This window comes from Scardinius erythrophthalmus, assembly GCF_964197995.2.
Source record: "Scardinius erythrophthalmus genome assembly, chromosome: 11".
In the NCBI taxonomy this organism is placed as follows: domain Eukaryota; kingdom Metazoa; phylum Chordata; class Actinopteri; order Cypriniformes; family Leuciscidae; genus Scardinius; species Scardinius erythrophthalmus.
In genome coordinates, this window is record NC_138231.1 from 237,259 (window position 1) to 253,682 (window position 16,424).

The window sequence follows — 16,424 nt, forward strand, 5'->3', positions numbered from 1 at the left end:
ATGCGTGCTTTTGTGTATCATTAGGAGTGTCTGATAGATGTAAACAGTGAGAGATTGTGTGGCTGGTATGGCCGGCGCGATATAGAGCCACGAGCGCGCGCTCCCATATACGGGTAAAAAGAGTGAATAAAAAATAAGATTAAGTTGAGAAATAGGTAAATAAGATCTGTATTGCACTGTCTGTGTCCTCTCGTGTATGATTAGGAGTGTCTGAAAGATGTAAACAGTGAGAGATCGTGTGGCTGGTAGTGGCCGTAAACAGTGAGAGATCGTGTGGCTGGTATGGCCGGCGCGATGCTAATAGAGCCACGAGCGATTTTAAACCTTACATATTGTGTAAGTTCGAGTGGCCGGCTCATATATCCGTGACTGGTCGAGTGGCCGGCGCATATAACGCAGAGGCAGGCGCATATATTCGTGACTGGTCGAGTGGCCGGCGCATATATCCATGACTGGTCGAGTGGCCGGCGCATATAACGCAGTGGCAGGCGCATAATATCCGTGACGGGTCGTGTGGCAGGCGCATATAACGCAGTGGCAGGCGCATAATATCCGTGACTGGTCGAGTGGCCGGCGCATATAACGCAGTGGCAGGCGCATAATATCCGTGACGGGTCGTGTGGCAGGCGCATTTAATGGTGACGGGTCGAGTGGCAGCTGCCCCTAGCGGTGACGGGTTGAGTGACAGGTCTAGTGGCAGCTCCCCCTGCCACGCAGAGATTTTACCCCCTCTCAAATTCCATGACACTGAAATAAAGATTTGGTTTTGGTTTAGTTTAAAATGAATATTTCTTAAACCCTCATGTTGTCTTTGGGTTCTGTTTGGATCTCATTTGATATTTTCCCCCCATTCAAAAAAACATATCTCCCTTATCTCAGTGTCATGGAATGTTGTGACTTTTGTTACATTATTTGTCTAAACACACAAAAAAACCTGGGTTTGATTTAATTGGTCTGAAAGTAGCCTATGTATAATTTTGTTTTTGTCCATTTCACAGTTGAGATTAATTTAAAATGATTAAATCCCACATAAATCTAAACAAATTGACTACACCATAAATGTAAAGTGGAACAAACATTCTCTCTCTCTCTCTCACAAAAAGAGAGTCTGTATACTATACGTGTTGTAGCCATTTAATAAGCTCATTTAGTTTCATATTTGTTAAAATATTATAATGTTATTTTTTCATCTATGTTGATTATGAAAAGTGAACCGCACGAGTAAGATAGGATGCGCAATAAATCGAGAGATGTAGGTCAGACATGATTTTGACCACTTTTTGTTTTGTAGAAAGCCTTTTTAAGTGAATTTCGTTTTGTATAAATTGTATCTTAATTTTAATCATTTTTTTATCAACCAATAATTTTTTTATTGCCTGAATTTAATAAGGAAATATAGCAGACAATAAAATCATGGAGGCGCCCGCGCGGTCATTGCATTGCTCGTGAACAGGAGCGCATCTCATCCTAACTTAACGAAACTCAACGTAGCCTATGCCTCACAGACATGAAATATATATTAAGAAAGCCCAAAATGTCTTTTTAACAATTTAAAACGAAAAGAAAAAGGCTACTCTCTGATTATGTAATCCATGATGTGCATTTCTCTCTATAGGCGCGTTCACTATACGGAGATGACGATCGTCAACTTCATCTTTACAGCTGTTGTTGCTGTTAATAAACTAAAAAAATAATAGGCCTGTAATTTAATTTTATTAAACAATAAATTAAATTAAGTTGTAATTGTATTAAAAAAGCAGCAAAAAAAATCCGATTTGTTTTTTAAACATATGCTAACTACGCATTAAATTCAGGTAGGCTAGTTAGTCGCTGTCCTCGGTGCCGCAGAAAAGCACTGAAACGGAGATGAAGGGGAACCCGTTTTTTTTTTTGTTTTTTTTGGCTTATTTTAACTGGCCCATCCAGTTTTCTGGAGGCCCACCTACAATCAAAATCCTGCGCCGCTAGTGACACACACACACAGGTTTAACTGCAACAGACAGCTTTTTTTATTGAATTTCGCAAATTGAGAACACTTATTTGAAGGGGTGAGACCTAGCACCGACACTCATCTCTTGTGGTATGTCCAGTAAAGGACGTCCAGGTTCTTTAGTTGTCCTGTCCTTCACAAAAAGCCTATTAGCTACTTCACTGAGGTTGGCGAAGACAACATTATGATGTTGCTGTTGGTCAAGGCTACGAAAACATTTAACTTATCCAAAATGAAATGGCTTCTGAGTAAGAGGACATCTGTAGAGGATGTACTGTCATCAACTTGCTGCGCGAGCATCATAAGGTCCTCCACAATTTCACCAACTACCTCCATTGTTTAAAATAAATCGGCGTCTGTCTGTTCAGGGAATCACCTCTTGACCGTCGACTGTGAGTGACGTCACGTCCCAACACGAACACGCCCCACAGCATAATCCCACCCTTGACGCTGATTGACAGGTTCCCGTGTAAGGCATTGGAAATGGAAATACTAAGGGAATTGCGATTTCATTTGAGTTTTGGCTGGCTACATACGCGACGCTGAGAAAGTGAAAAAGCAGACGTGGTAATTGAAATTGCTATTTAAATATGACAGGGTCAAGACTCGTTAGATATGGGAAACAAAGTTGCAAACGGACTTTGCATTTCCATTTTAAATTTGGCAGTCACTGTGTGTTCGCTTAAACGAAAATGCAAACGGTAATGCGCGATTTGCATTTGCGTTTGGATTATGTCACATTTTATGCATCCACAATTTGAAAACGCAATTGCAAATACAATTTGCAATTCCTTTTGAAAAAAGTCCGGAAAATCATTCCATACGCACACACACACACACTCACTTTATTTCTCTCAACATGGGGAAAGGAGAGCTGTCAGACAATGAATGTGAAAAATTTACTAGCGTTACTTATTTGAAAAAGTAACTTAGATATTTTGTTGTAAATTGAAAAAGTAATGTGTTACTTTACTAGTTACTTGAAAAAGTAATCTTATTATGTAACTCAAGTTACTTTTAATGTGTTTCCCCCAACACTGCTCCTGCAGGGCAAACCAACAGTGATCTGAGTGTGTATGATTGCGTAATATAAAGCTTTCTTACGGCTCGGATGTTGTAGGTGGTGCAGCTCACTCACTCACTCACTCACTCACACTCACTCACTCACTCACTCACTCATACTCACTCACTCACTCACTGTGTGTGTATTCGTCAGATCTTCCCATGCAGCTGAATCTGGGAATATTTGAGTACAATGGGAAATGTGGCTACAGACTGAAGCCGGAGTTCATGAGACGGACGGATAAGCAGTTTGACCCGTTCACACAGAGTACAGTCGACGGGATCGTAGCACACACACTGTCTGTGAAGGTGAGTGTGTGAGTGTGTGAGTGTGTGAGTGAGTGAGTGAGTGACGTCTGGCTCTAATGTCTAACTAGTCAAGTCTGTATTGCTTTTTTACAATACAGATTGTATCAAAGCAGCTTCACAGTGATAACATGAAAATAATACAACAAAGTTTGTTTCTAGAAGAAAATTGCATCATCGTCCATCTTAAGTAAGGCAGATCAATAATATTGTTGAATATTAAGTGTCCCCAAATAAGCGAGCCAAAAGCCAAGGCAACAGTGGCAAGGAACCAAAACTCCATCAGGGACAGAATGGAGGAATAAACCTGGCAGAACCCAGACTCAGTCGCTCAGTTCTCTTCTGGCCAACGAGCGAACAGTGTATGATTATGATCCAGGCAGCATCACAGGTCAGAGGTCAGATTGGATCAGAGCATTCAGAATATTATCCAGTTCCCTCTGGTTGGAGGTCGGAGTCATCTCGCTGGTATGGAGACGAGTTTGTTGAGGATCAGTGCCGATGGCTGTCGTGTCGATGAGGCCTTCACAGCGCTGATGAGGCTGGCACTGCAGGGATGCATCGTGGACGTGTCCAGGCACGGGTCCTCCATCTGATCTGGATACGGCCCGGATACGGCTGACTTCGAAAATAAACCTGCAAACCTCGGAATAAACAGAAAGACTAACATTAACGTAGATGCCATTCTTCTTATGATGTACATGTACATCAGGTGTTATAGGATGTGTTCCCAGTTCCGGCTGACCTAATCTATGCAGCCTAATAATCATTTAACTGATTGAATAATAGAAATGTATAATGTTCAATATGAATGCCAGGTCAAAGAGATGCGTTTTTAGTCTAGCTTTGAACTGACAGAGTGTGTCTGCTTCCCGGACAATGTTAGGAAGGCTGTTCCAGAGTTTCGGTGCTAAATAGGAGAAGGATCTGCCGCCAGCAGTCGATTTAGATATTCTAGGTATTATCAACTGGCCGGAGTTTTGAGATCGCAATAGACGTGAAGGACTATAATGCGTTAAGAGCTCGCTCAAGCACTGCGGAGCTAAACCATTTAGTGCTTTGTAAGTAGTTAGCAATATATTAAAATGTATACGATGTTTAATAGGGAGCCAGTGCAGTGTTGACAGAACCGGGCTAATATGGTCATACTTCCTGGTTCTGGTAAGAACTCGAGCTGCTGCGTTTCGGACCAGCTGTAGTTTGTTTATTAAGCGTGCAGGGCAACCACCCATAATAACATTACAATAATCTAGCCTTGAGGTCATGAACGCATGAACTAACTGTTCCGCATTTGTCAATGAGAGCATATGCCGTAATTTAGATATATTTTTAAGATGGAAGAATGCGTTTTTACAGATACTAGACACGTGACTTTCAAATGAAAGATTGGTATCAAAGAGCACGCACACACACACACACACACACACACCCAGGTTCCTAACCGACGATGAAGACTTGACAGAGCAGCCATCGAGTGTTACACAGTATTCTGGGTTAATACGTGCAGAGGTTTTTTGCCCAATACTTAGAAACTCTGTTTTTTCAGAATTAAGTAGTAGGAAATTACTAGTCATCCAAATTTTCATATCAGCTATGCATTCCCTTAATTTTGTGAATTGGTGCGTTTCGTTCGGGCCCGAAGAAATATAGAGCTGAGTATTATCAGCATAACAGTGAAAACTAATTCCATGTTTCCTAATGATATCTCCTAAGGGTAGCATGTACAGAGTGAACAGCAGCGGTCCTAGTACTGAGCCTTGTGGCACACCATACTGAACTTGTGATCGATGAGACATCTCTTCATTTACTGCTACAAACTGATAATGGTCATATAAGTATGATTTGCAGCAACACCTCCCCCTTTTCCTTTTAAACAAGCCTCGTGTTTGTAAATCTCGTGCATCCTACACACATCTACTTTATATCAAAATTCTAGAAATCATTTACCCATCCAGTAGGTACCAAAATACATATACTTCCCATAGTTGAGGTGGAAATAAATAAGGATTTCGCTGTGATAAGTGTTTAACACACAAAATTAACTTCAGTAATATACAGGATACATAATACAGAGAATACATATGTATGAGGCAACTTCTGGTGATTAGTTCCTATAACTGAGGTAGAAAACCTTACAAATAGGCTGTAATGAAAGTTAAACACACAGAAAGAACTCCACAGGTTACATAAAATATACGTGATACTTAAGATATATGTGAGGTAAATACTGGTGATCAATTCAGCTTATTGGAAGCAATTTTGAGACCGTTGTTTGTATTAAACCACAAGTGGGTTAATTTCAGTCTATTGGTTTTGGAGACAAAAGTCTCTGGAATTTACAACTGCAGGAAGGAGGTGTCCCCTGGTTTAGGGTTTGTGGTGATTCTGGGCCATAAGAATGCTTAAGCATCCTTCGTTTCCTGATAAGGCTGTGGATTTATGCATTGGGGTCACCACAGGGTTTCTTGGCCATTTGGTCGTAAGTTTGGGGAACAAAGGAATCTTTTCCTGCTGTCCTGGCATCGCTGGTTTGAGATTAGACACGCACAACAAGGGGAAGGGGGGTGACATCTCCTTTAGCCATCTCGGCACCATGACTGTGTTTTATGACTTACTAATGATTCACTGGGGAATCGTTCCGAACTGTGGAATGTGGTGTTGGGTTAATATGAAATGGACTGTTCAAGGATAATCCTACATGTTTATAGCAGTAATCTTGTGGGGTGGACTCATTTAAAGTAATATAATTGTCTGGTTTTACCCAAGTTTCTGTCAAACACAGCACATCCAGGTTATGGTCTGTAATCATTTCATTAACAATAAGTGCTTTTGAAGTAAGGGATCGAATATTCAGCACCCCAAGCTTTATCATTTGTTCATCTACATTATATTTGTTTTTTATTTGTTGAACATCAATTAAATTATTGCCCTTAAATGGATTTGGGAGTTTTTTGTATTTCCTAGATCGGGGAACAGACACAGTCTCTATAGGATGATATCTAGGTGAAAGAGTCTCTATGTGATGGGATTTATCTGACCTTGGTGACGTGAGGCCGCTAGCAGACGGTCGGTTTAGCCAGTCTGTCTGCTTCCTGACCTGAGCCCCAGATTGTCATGTTTGAGCTCTAAGACTATGTGCCATATTACTAGAGAGAAGAGCTGCACCATCCCAGGAAAGATGAATACCATCTCTTTTCAACAGGTCAGGTTTGCCCCAAAAACTTTTCCAATTGTCTATGAATTTTATATTATTTTGCGGACACCACTTAGACAGCCAGCCATTGATCTCATCACTCCTGCGAACAGGAAGGGGGCCAGAGCAAATTACAGTGCCTGACATCGTACTTGCGAGTTCACACACCTCTTTAATATTAATTTTGGTGATCTCCGACTGGCGGAGACGAACATCATTAGTGCCAACATGAATAATAATCTTAGAGAATTTACCCAGTTGTCCGTCCTGCTGCACTGGCTCTACAGACAGAACCCAACAATGTACAGAGTTCCCGAAGCTAGTCGCATCCAAAGCAGTATCTAAAGCAGTATCTCACTATCCTCGATTAAAGTTTGGATGCGTGTCTCTTGTTCTGAAATCTTCTCCGTCAGCCTGACTGTCTCCCTGCATTTATCACATGTAAATCCTGTGCTGACAGAGAAGGCTATGCTATACATGTGACACAAAGTGCAAGTGACAATAACAGGAGAAGACATTACTCACCGTGTTTTTTGACTGATCCTACTCACAACAGTTGTTTGATGGACTTGAAAAGGCGTGAGTGCGCGCGAGAAAAAAAGACTGCAAACACGGATGGCCGATTAACAGGCTAGCGGAAGGCTAGTGCGTTTTGTGAGCAATAGTGATTTAGATTAAAGCTAGCAAAGTCAGATCAATGTGACAGACAAAATTAGATAATATCCGATATCTAGTTTATGAGTACAAAATATTTAGCGATATAAACAACAAGGAATGATAGGAAATAGAGATTCAAAATGGAAAGCTATACGGAGCTTACAGACGCAAACCACACGGCAGCAGGACAGTGAGGCAGACTGGAGCAATCAATCCACGAGCAGTCTTCAGTGTCCAACTAGGGATGTAACAATACGTGCCGCCATTCAAACAGGAGACAACTTGCGTTATGGGTATGAAACATGGATCACGATGTCAAGTCAAGTCAAGTTTATTTATATAGCGCTTTTCACAACACAGGCTGTATCAAAGCAGCTTCACAGCAATAAATTAGAACAATACATCAATGTTTGTTTCTAGTGGAACGTCTACGTTTGGTAATGCTGATCAATAGTATCGTTGATTGATTAATTAAATTAAATATCCCCAACTGAGCAAGCCAAAGGCAACAGTGGCAAGGAACCGAAAAACTCCATCAGGTGACCTAATGGAGAAAAAAAAACCTTGGGAGAACCCGGGCTCAGTCGGGGGCCAGTTCTCCTCTGGCGTTTATATGCTAGAGGTCGGATTTAACTGTAAGATTAAAAGTATTATATGAATGCCTGGCTGAAGAGATGCGTCTTTAATCTAGTTTTAAACTGGGAGAGCGAGTCTGAGCAACGAACAGTATCCGGAAGACTATTCCAGAGTTTTGGTGCTAAATTTGAAAATGCTCTCCCTCCTTTGGTGGATCTGGATATCCTAGGTATGACCAAAAGCCTCGAATTTAGTGACCTTAAAGAGCGCAATGGATTATAGGGCGATAGAAGATCCGTTAAATAGACTGGAGCTAAGCCGTTTAGGGCTTTATAAGTCAGTAGCAATACCTTGTAATTAATACGGGACTTTATAGGTAACCAATGTAGTGATGATAAAATCGGTGTTATATGATCATATTTTCTTGATCTAGTTAGAACTCTAGAGGCGGCATTTTGGACTAACTGTAGCTTGTTTATTGAGGATGCAGGACAACCGGCTAATAACGCATTACAGTAATCTAGTCTCGAAGTCATGAATGCATGAACTAACTTTTCTGCATCAGAAACAGATAGCATATTACGTAGCTTAGCAATGTTTCTAAGGTGGAAAAAGGCTGTTCTTGTTACATATGAAATATGATTTTCAAAAGACAGGTTGCAGTCTAATATAACACCCAGGTCTTTTACTGTAGACGATGAAGTAACAGGACATCCTACTATGTTAAAGTTGTATTGTGAGAGGTTTTGTGGGTGGTTTTTTGAACCGATAAGTAGTACCTCTGTCTTGTCTGGATTTAATAAAAGAAAATTACGCGTCATCCAATCTTTTATATCTTTAACACACTCTGTCAATTTGGATAATTTAGCGTTTTCATCCGGCCGTGATGAAATATAGATTTGAGTGTCATCAGCATAACAATGGAAACTAATTCCATGTTTCCTTATAATATTTCCAAGTGGCAGCATATATATTGAGAATAATAGAGGGCCTAACACAGATCCCTGCGGCACTCCATAGTTTACTGGAGTTATGATAGATTTTTCTCCATTTAAATAAACAAAATGGTAGCGGTCAGATAAATACGATCTAAACCAGCTTAATGCTTGTCCTTGAACACCAGTATAATTTTGTAATCGATCTAAGAGTATTGTATGATCTATAGTATCGAACGCAGCACTAAGATCAAGTAAAACTAATATTGAGATACAGCCTTGGTCAGAAGCTAAAAGTAAATCATTTGTGATTTTAACGAGCGCAGTTTCAGTGCTATGATGCGGCCTGAACCCAGACTGAAACTTTTCAAAGACGTCATTTTCTTGTAAGAAAGAGCCCAGTTGAGCGGACACAACTTTTTCTAGTATTTTAGACATAAAAGGTAGATTTGAAATGGGTCTATAATTTACTAGATTATTCGGATCTAATTGTGGTTTCTTAATGAGAGGTTTTATAACTGCCAGTTTAAATGTTTTTGGAACATAACCTAAAGATAAAGACGAGTTAATAATATTGAGGAGAGGCTCTTCCACTACAGGTAACACTTCTTTCAATAGTTTAGTTGGTATAGGATCTAGTAAACATGTTGTTGTTTTAGATGAAGTAAAAAGTTTATTTAACTCTTTTTGTTCTATAGTTGTAAAGCACTGTAATTGTTCTTGCGGGGTGATAATTGAGGCTGAATTATAAGGCGCGATTGAGGATTGAACGTTTACATGTTTACACGATGTAATGGCGAGGTTTAATCAGTTGCAGTTTTTGGCCCAGTGGGTTTTAGGTCATCGCTAGAGAAAATGGAAGTTTCCCTCTGGTTCGCAGCACAAATCTGGAAATGAACATTTCATTTGAAAGGTTATTTTACTGTTTTGAGATATTTGAATATACATCCATAAGACGGTCACACCAATGTGTCTGTGCACCACAATTTTACTCTTGTGCCAATCAGAGAGAGGTAATGAACAAAAGATTGAGATCTGATATTCCGTTGGCCTTTTAAACTTACAGATATGGTTTGTTTTTGACTCCTCAGTATTAAGCATCATGTAGATAAAGAAACCCTAATCTTACCCTAAACACATGGGAGAAGTTAATTGCTCCAAATGTATTAATTTGGATATTAGTATGTGACCAAGCAAGCAACAGCCATCATTTCTCCGTCTAGGTTAACTATAGACCCGATATAGTCCGGCTATGAGTAACAAACTTCTAGCCAAAATAACCTTGAATTTGGTTACATATAGTTTTTAGCAAAAAACTTGCGAGATGTATGATATTCCATCATTTAAGTAAGCAAAGTCAACAGTGATTACAAGGTGTTTGGCTTCATTTCTTTGACATGTTCTATGAGTCTATTCTTTAGCTATGGTTTAGACGTCTATTAAATTTTCACTGACAGCCCAGATTTTGCCTTGTTTTAGCCTAGACGTCAGGGCTGTGTTTGGACAGCTATTAGACGTCTTTTAAACACAAAATTGCTTGCTGGGGGTGCATTTAACAGGTAGGGGATAACATTATTTTGCATCACTTGCAGTCTATTTTTAAGTTTAGCTGATAATCCTCAGTACCAAGCAGATCATGCATGATTGAAATGACATTGAATCAGTGATACAACCAATAATTTCTTGATAAAAAACTCTAGATGCCCTGTCGTGCGATACAGGAATTTCAATTTACCGGCACACTTGAATAATATTTTGTCAGCAATAGATTTACAGGTTAATGACTGCTCTAAAAGATATTCTTTCAAGCTACCACTACGAGGCTGTAGTACATTTGTGTTAAAATCACCCATAATAATACATTCGTTCTCCATACATACGCTACTCTTACAACAAACCATTTCAAAGAGCTCATAAAAATCTGTTTGCTTAGGGGGTCTGTCTAATTGGTTCATTAGACAAGATTTTTAAAAAAACTGTACAAGGAATTGATCATACAAAATTTCAAAACTGTTGAGAATAATATATACAAACATCCAAAGGCTTATTTCCATTGTGTTCCTCTGTTTACAAAATAAAAGAACAGATCATAAATGGAGAGAAATCACGATCAAGTTCAACATCTCATAATACATCACCTTTTAAATGAATGATATAAAAGCCATTTTTAATTTCCTTTCTAAAAACTCTTTCAACTTTGATCTGCTTTATACAAGAAGGCAAATAATCCCAGGCTATAGCACTAGTATATAGAAAGGAATCCATCCTGATTAAACTCTTATATCTACAAAGATAAATATCAGTGCTGCTCCCCCTTGTGGAAAGACCATGCACATCTTTCACAAGAACATAATAGTCTGTCAGGTACCTTGGAACTCTTTTCTTTATTATTTTAAATGGCAACACCAATTTAAGAAAAATTTCTCTTTTTTCAACTTTTTAAAAACCAAGTTCTCTAAAATTTTCATCCTTTAGAAGCAACTGTGAATGTGCTTTCAATATAACCCTGCATCACAGTTAAGATGTAACGATTACATCTTCAACCTTCACCTCTAATCTGGAGCTTTTTTTTTTTTTTTTTTAGCAGCAACCAAATAATATAGATTCAGTTTTTCCCAAGTGTAAAGAAAGCTTATTATTAATAAACCATTTGAAGACCCTTTCAGTCTCTCTACTTAACTCAGTTTCAACATTTCTTTCCTATATGTGAAACAATTATTGCTGCATCATCTGCATATAAAAAAAGTTCATTAGAGCTGAAAAAATAATGGGCCTAAAACACTCCCCTGCAGAACTCTGCCTGAAATGGGCAAACAATCAGAAAACATACACCCCATTTAAATCCGCTGTTTGACACTTGTTTACAAGGTAAGACGATCCATTCACAGGCCTTATCACTAAATCCCATTGCTTTTCCTTTTAGTCTGTGATCAATTGTATCGAATGCCGTTTGCAAATCCAGCAACATCATCCCGCTTAACTTGTCTTTATCCATTTATTTTCTTATATGATATATTAAAAATAATATCTTTGTCTCTGTAGAGTGCATCCTCCTAAAACCTTATTGAAACTCATACAATATATTAAAATTAGAGATATAATCTTCAACCTGATCCTACATAATCTTTTCCAGCACTTGCTTCCATCTACATTGAGGCCAATTCTAGAGCCTTTGACCTCGGTCTTTCTCCTATACCCTAAATCATTCAAAACTCTCCATCATTTTTGAATGTCCTGCTTCAGTTCACCTTGTCCTTAAAAAAGTTTCCTTAGCTTCTTTTATCTAATCTCTTACCTCATTTCTTTTAGATTTAAATTGCTCAGAATTATAATAATTTCTATCCCTTTTAAATACCTTAAAACAATCATTACGTTCCTTAATCACCTATCTGTCATCCAAGGTTCAGTCCTTTGCTTGATTCTAATCTCTTCATAGGGTGCCACACCACCTCATAAAAAACTCTCTAAAACCCACGCCATAGCTACATCTTAAGTTCATTAATCTGAACTGTAGGAGTATTGAACATCAATAAGAATATGATATTAACTAGGATAACTAGAATCTTGTGTCTTTAAGCTTGCACTAGGAGGTACTCCTGGTAACTTTAATAACAGTGTTTTTAGTTACCTGTATTTTTTTCTATGCAGTAGTCAGTGTACTTGACAAATGTTTTTAAAACTTGTCCGAGTCTCTGTTATTGAAAGATCAGACCAATACAGGGCATTTGCTGTAATCTCTGCATATACAGTATGACTGTAGAACACTGGCTGAAACGGAAGACTCGTTTCACGTTTGCACAATGTTCATTTCAGTGCATCATGATTTTCTGCCGAATCCATCAGAGTGAACGTCTGGGATCTTCCTCACAGTGTTGATGAGATTCCTGTGTCTTGAACAGATCATCTCCGCTCAGTTCCTGTCTGATAAGAAAGTCGGTGTTTACGTGGAGGTGGAAATGTATGGCCTGCCGGTGGACACCAAACGGAAAGCGTTCAAGACCAAGACGTCCCAAAGCAATGCCGTCAATCCAGTGTGGGATGAAGAGCCGATGGTCTTCAAAAGAGTATGTGTGAACAAACACTAAATCATCAATCAAACAGTCTGATTTTGATGAGCTGTTTGTTTCAGGTGGTTCTTCCCACACTCGCCTCACTGAGAATAGCCGTGTACGAAGACAACGGGAGATGTATCGGCCATCGCATCATCCCAGTGTGTGCCATCCGACCTGGCAAGTATCTGTTTCATTTCTCTCATTGTGAACCGGCATTGCGGTGCAGTGGCTGATGGGTAAAGAGCGCATCTCTCTGCTGCAGGATATCATTACATCAGTCTGAGGAACGAGAAGAACCAAGCGCTGACGCTGTCGTCTGTGTTCGTCTACACTGAGGTCAAGGATTACGTCCCAGACACCTTTGCAGGTACAAGAGCCAAATAAACAAGTTGTTTGTAGCATTTCATTTTTGTACGTTAAGACTCATATCTGCTCATGAGTTCTTCTGAAAGAGTTCAGAGTTTGTGTCCTGACTGTGTTTGTGGTGTCAGATGTGATCGAGGCTCTGTCCAATCCCATCCTGTATGTCAGTCTGATGGAGCAGAGAGCCAATCAGCTGGCGGCTCTGACACAGGAGGAGGAGCAGGCCGACGGAGAGCAGGTGAGTGACTTCAGGTGCGTTTAACTTCAGGTGCATTTAACTGACGGTGAGTGACTTCAGGTGCGTTTAACTGGCAGTGAGTGACTTCATGTGCGTTTAACTGGCGGTGAGTGACTTCAGGTGTGTTTAACTGACGGTGAGTGACTTCAGGTGCGTTTAGCTGACGGTGAGTGACTTCAGGTGCGTTTAACTGGCGGTGAGTGACTTCAGGTGCGTTTAACTGACGGTGAGTGGCTTCAGGTGCGTTTAACTGGCGGTGAGTGACTTCAGGTGCGTTTAACTGGCGGTGAGTGACTTCAGGTGCGTTTAGCTGACGGTGAGTGACTTCAGGTGCGTTTAACTGGCGGTGAGTGACTTCAGGTGCGTTTAACTGACGGTGAGTGGCTTCAGGTGCGTTTAACTGGCGGTGAGTGACTTCAGGTGCGTTTAACTGACAGTGAGTGACTTCAGGTGCGTTTAACTGGCAGTGAGTGACTTCAGGTGCGTTTAACTGGCAGTGAGTGACTTCAGGTGCGTTTAACTGACGGTGAGTGACTTCAGGTGCGTTTAACTGGCAGTGAGTGACTTCAGGTGCGTTTAACTGACGGTGAGTGACTTCAGGTGCGTTTAACTGACAGTGAGTGACTTCAGGTGCGTTTAACTGACGGTGAGTGACTTCAGGTGCGTTTAACTGACAGTGAGTGACTTCAGGTGCGTTTAACTGGCAGTGAGTGACTTCAGGTGCGTTTAACTGGTGCGTTTAACTGACGGTGAGTGAGTGACTTCAGGTGCGTTTAACTGACAGTGAGTGACTTCAGGTGCGTTTAACTGGCAGTGAGTGACTTCAGGTGCGTTTAACTGACGGTGAGTGACTTCAGGTGCGTTTAACTGACAGTGAGTGACTTCAGGTGCGTTTAACTGACGGTGAGTGACTTCAGGTGCGTTTAGCTGACGGTGAGTGACTTCAGGTGCGTTTAACTGACAGTGAGTGACTTCAGGTGCGTTTAACTGACAGTGAGTGACTTCAGGTGCGTTTAACTGACGGTGAGTGACTTCAGGTGCGTTTAATTGACGGTGAGTGACTTCAGGTGCGTTTAACTGACAGTGAGTGACTTCAGGTGCGTTTAACTGACAGTGAGTGACTTCAGGTGCGTTTAACTGACGGTGAGTGACTTCAGGTGCGTTTAACTGACGGTGAGTGACTTCAGGTGCGTTTAACTGACGGTGAGTGACTTCAGGTGCGTTTAACTGACGGTGAGTGACTTCAGGTGCGTTTAACTGACGGTGAGTGACTTCAGGTGCGTTTAACTGACGGTGAGTGACTTCAGGTGCGTTTAACTGACGGTGAGTGACTTCAGGTGCGTTTAACTGGCGGTGAGTGACTTCAGGTGCGTTTAACTGGCGGTGAGTGACTTCAGGTGCGTTTAACTGACAGTGAGTGACTTCAGGTGCGTTTAACTGATGGTGAGTGACTTCAGGTGCGTTTAACTGACGGTGAGTGACTTCAGGTGCGTTTAACTGGCGGTGAGTGACTTCAGGTGCGTTTAACTGGCAGTGAGTGACTTCAGGTGCGTTTAACTGACAGTGAGTGACTTCAGGTGCGTTTAACTGATGGTGAGTGACTTCAGGTGCGTTTAACTGGCAGTGAGTGACTTCAGGTGCGTTTAACTGGCAGTGAGTGACTTCAGGTGCGTTTAACTGACAGTGAGTGACTTCAGGTGCATTTAACTGACGGTGAGTGACTTCAGGTGTGTTTAACTGACGGTGAGTGACTTCAGGTGCGTTTAACTGACGGTGAGTGACTTCAGGTGCGTTTAACTGACGGTGAGTGACTTCAGGTGCGTTTAACTGGTGCGTTTAACTGACGGTGAGTGACTTCAGGTGCGTTTAACTGGCAGTGAGTGACTTCAGGTGCGTTTAACTGGCAGTGAGTGACTTCAGGTGCGTTTATCTGGCAGTGAGTGACTGGCAGTGAGTGACTTCAGGTGCGTTTATCTGGCAGTGAGTGACTTCAGGTGCGTTTAACTGACAGTCAGTGACTTCAGGTGCATTTAACTGACGGTGAGTGACTTCAGGTGTGTTTAACTGACGGTGAGTGACTTCAGGTGCGTTTAACTGACGGTGAGTGACTTCAGGTGCGTTTAACTGGCAGTGAGTGACTTCAGGTGCGTTTAACTGGCAGTGAGTGACTTCAGGTGCGTTTATCTGGCAGTGAGTGACTTCAGGTGCGTTTAACTGGCAGTGAGTGACTTCAGGTGCGTTTAACTGACGGTGAGTGACTTCAGGTGCGTTTAACTGACGGTGAGTGACTTCAGGTGCGTTTAACTGACAGTGAGTGACTTCAGGTGCGTTTAACTGACGGTGAGTGACTTCAGGTGCGTTTAACTGACGGTGAGTGACTTCAGGTGCGTTTAACTGACGGTGAGTGACTTCAGGTGCGTTTAACTGACAGTGAGTGACTTCAGGTGCGTTTAGCTGATGGTGAGTGACTTCAGGTGTGTTTAACTGGCAGTGAGTGACTTCAGGGGCCCTATTTTAACGATCTGAAACGCAAGTGTCAAAGCGCAAAGCGCAAGTAACTTTGTGGGCGGGTCTTGGCGCTGTTGCTATTTTCCCGGCGGGATAAATGACTCTTGCGCCAGGCGCAAATCTAAAAAGGGTTGGTCTGAAGTAGCTTCATTATTCATAGGTGTGGTTTGGGCGTAACGTGAAATAAACCAATCAGAGCGTCATCTCACATTCCCTTTAAGAGCAGACGCGCTTTTTCTAAAGCGGATTCCTATTGTAACGGCGGATTTGCCAGGCGCGCGCCAGGAGCGGTTCACAGCCGAGGAGAGCAACGCTCTCGTCAGGGACGTTGGGGATGGAGAAACCCACCCAAATTAACTTCGGTTAAAAAGGTGTATGATAATTTGGGTAAATGTGTAAGCTAGATGTATGCTTTTATAATAAATTGTCTATCTATCTATCTATCATAATAATGTATGATTTGCAAAAATGAAAACTGCTGCTTCTGTGTAGATGAGAGAATCAGAGTGTATGCACGTTGTGCACACGCTACATTGATTATGGC

General features: G+C 41.2%; 1 protein-coding gene across 1 annotated transcript in view; it reads left to right on the forward strand.

Annotated features, from left to right (window-relative positions):
* plcb1l (phospholipase C beta 1-like) overlaps positions 1-16,424 on the forward strand; it is a 249,808-nt gene that overhangs the window by 190,722 nt on the left and 42,662 nt on the right. The window contains 5 exon segments of the mRNA XM_081378111.1: positions 3,207-3,361; positions 12,619-12,783; positions 12,849-12,948; positions 13,034-13,138; positions 13,263-13,372. Coding sequence (XP_081234237.1) covers positions 3,207-3,361; positions 12,619-12,783; positions 12,849-12,948; positions 13,034-13,138; positions 13,263-13,372 — 635 coding nt within the window.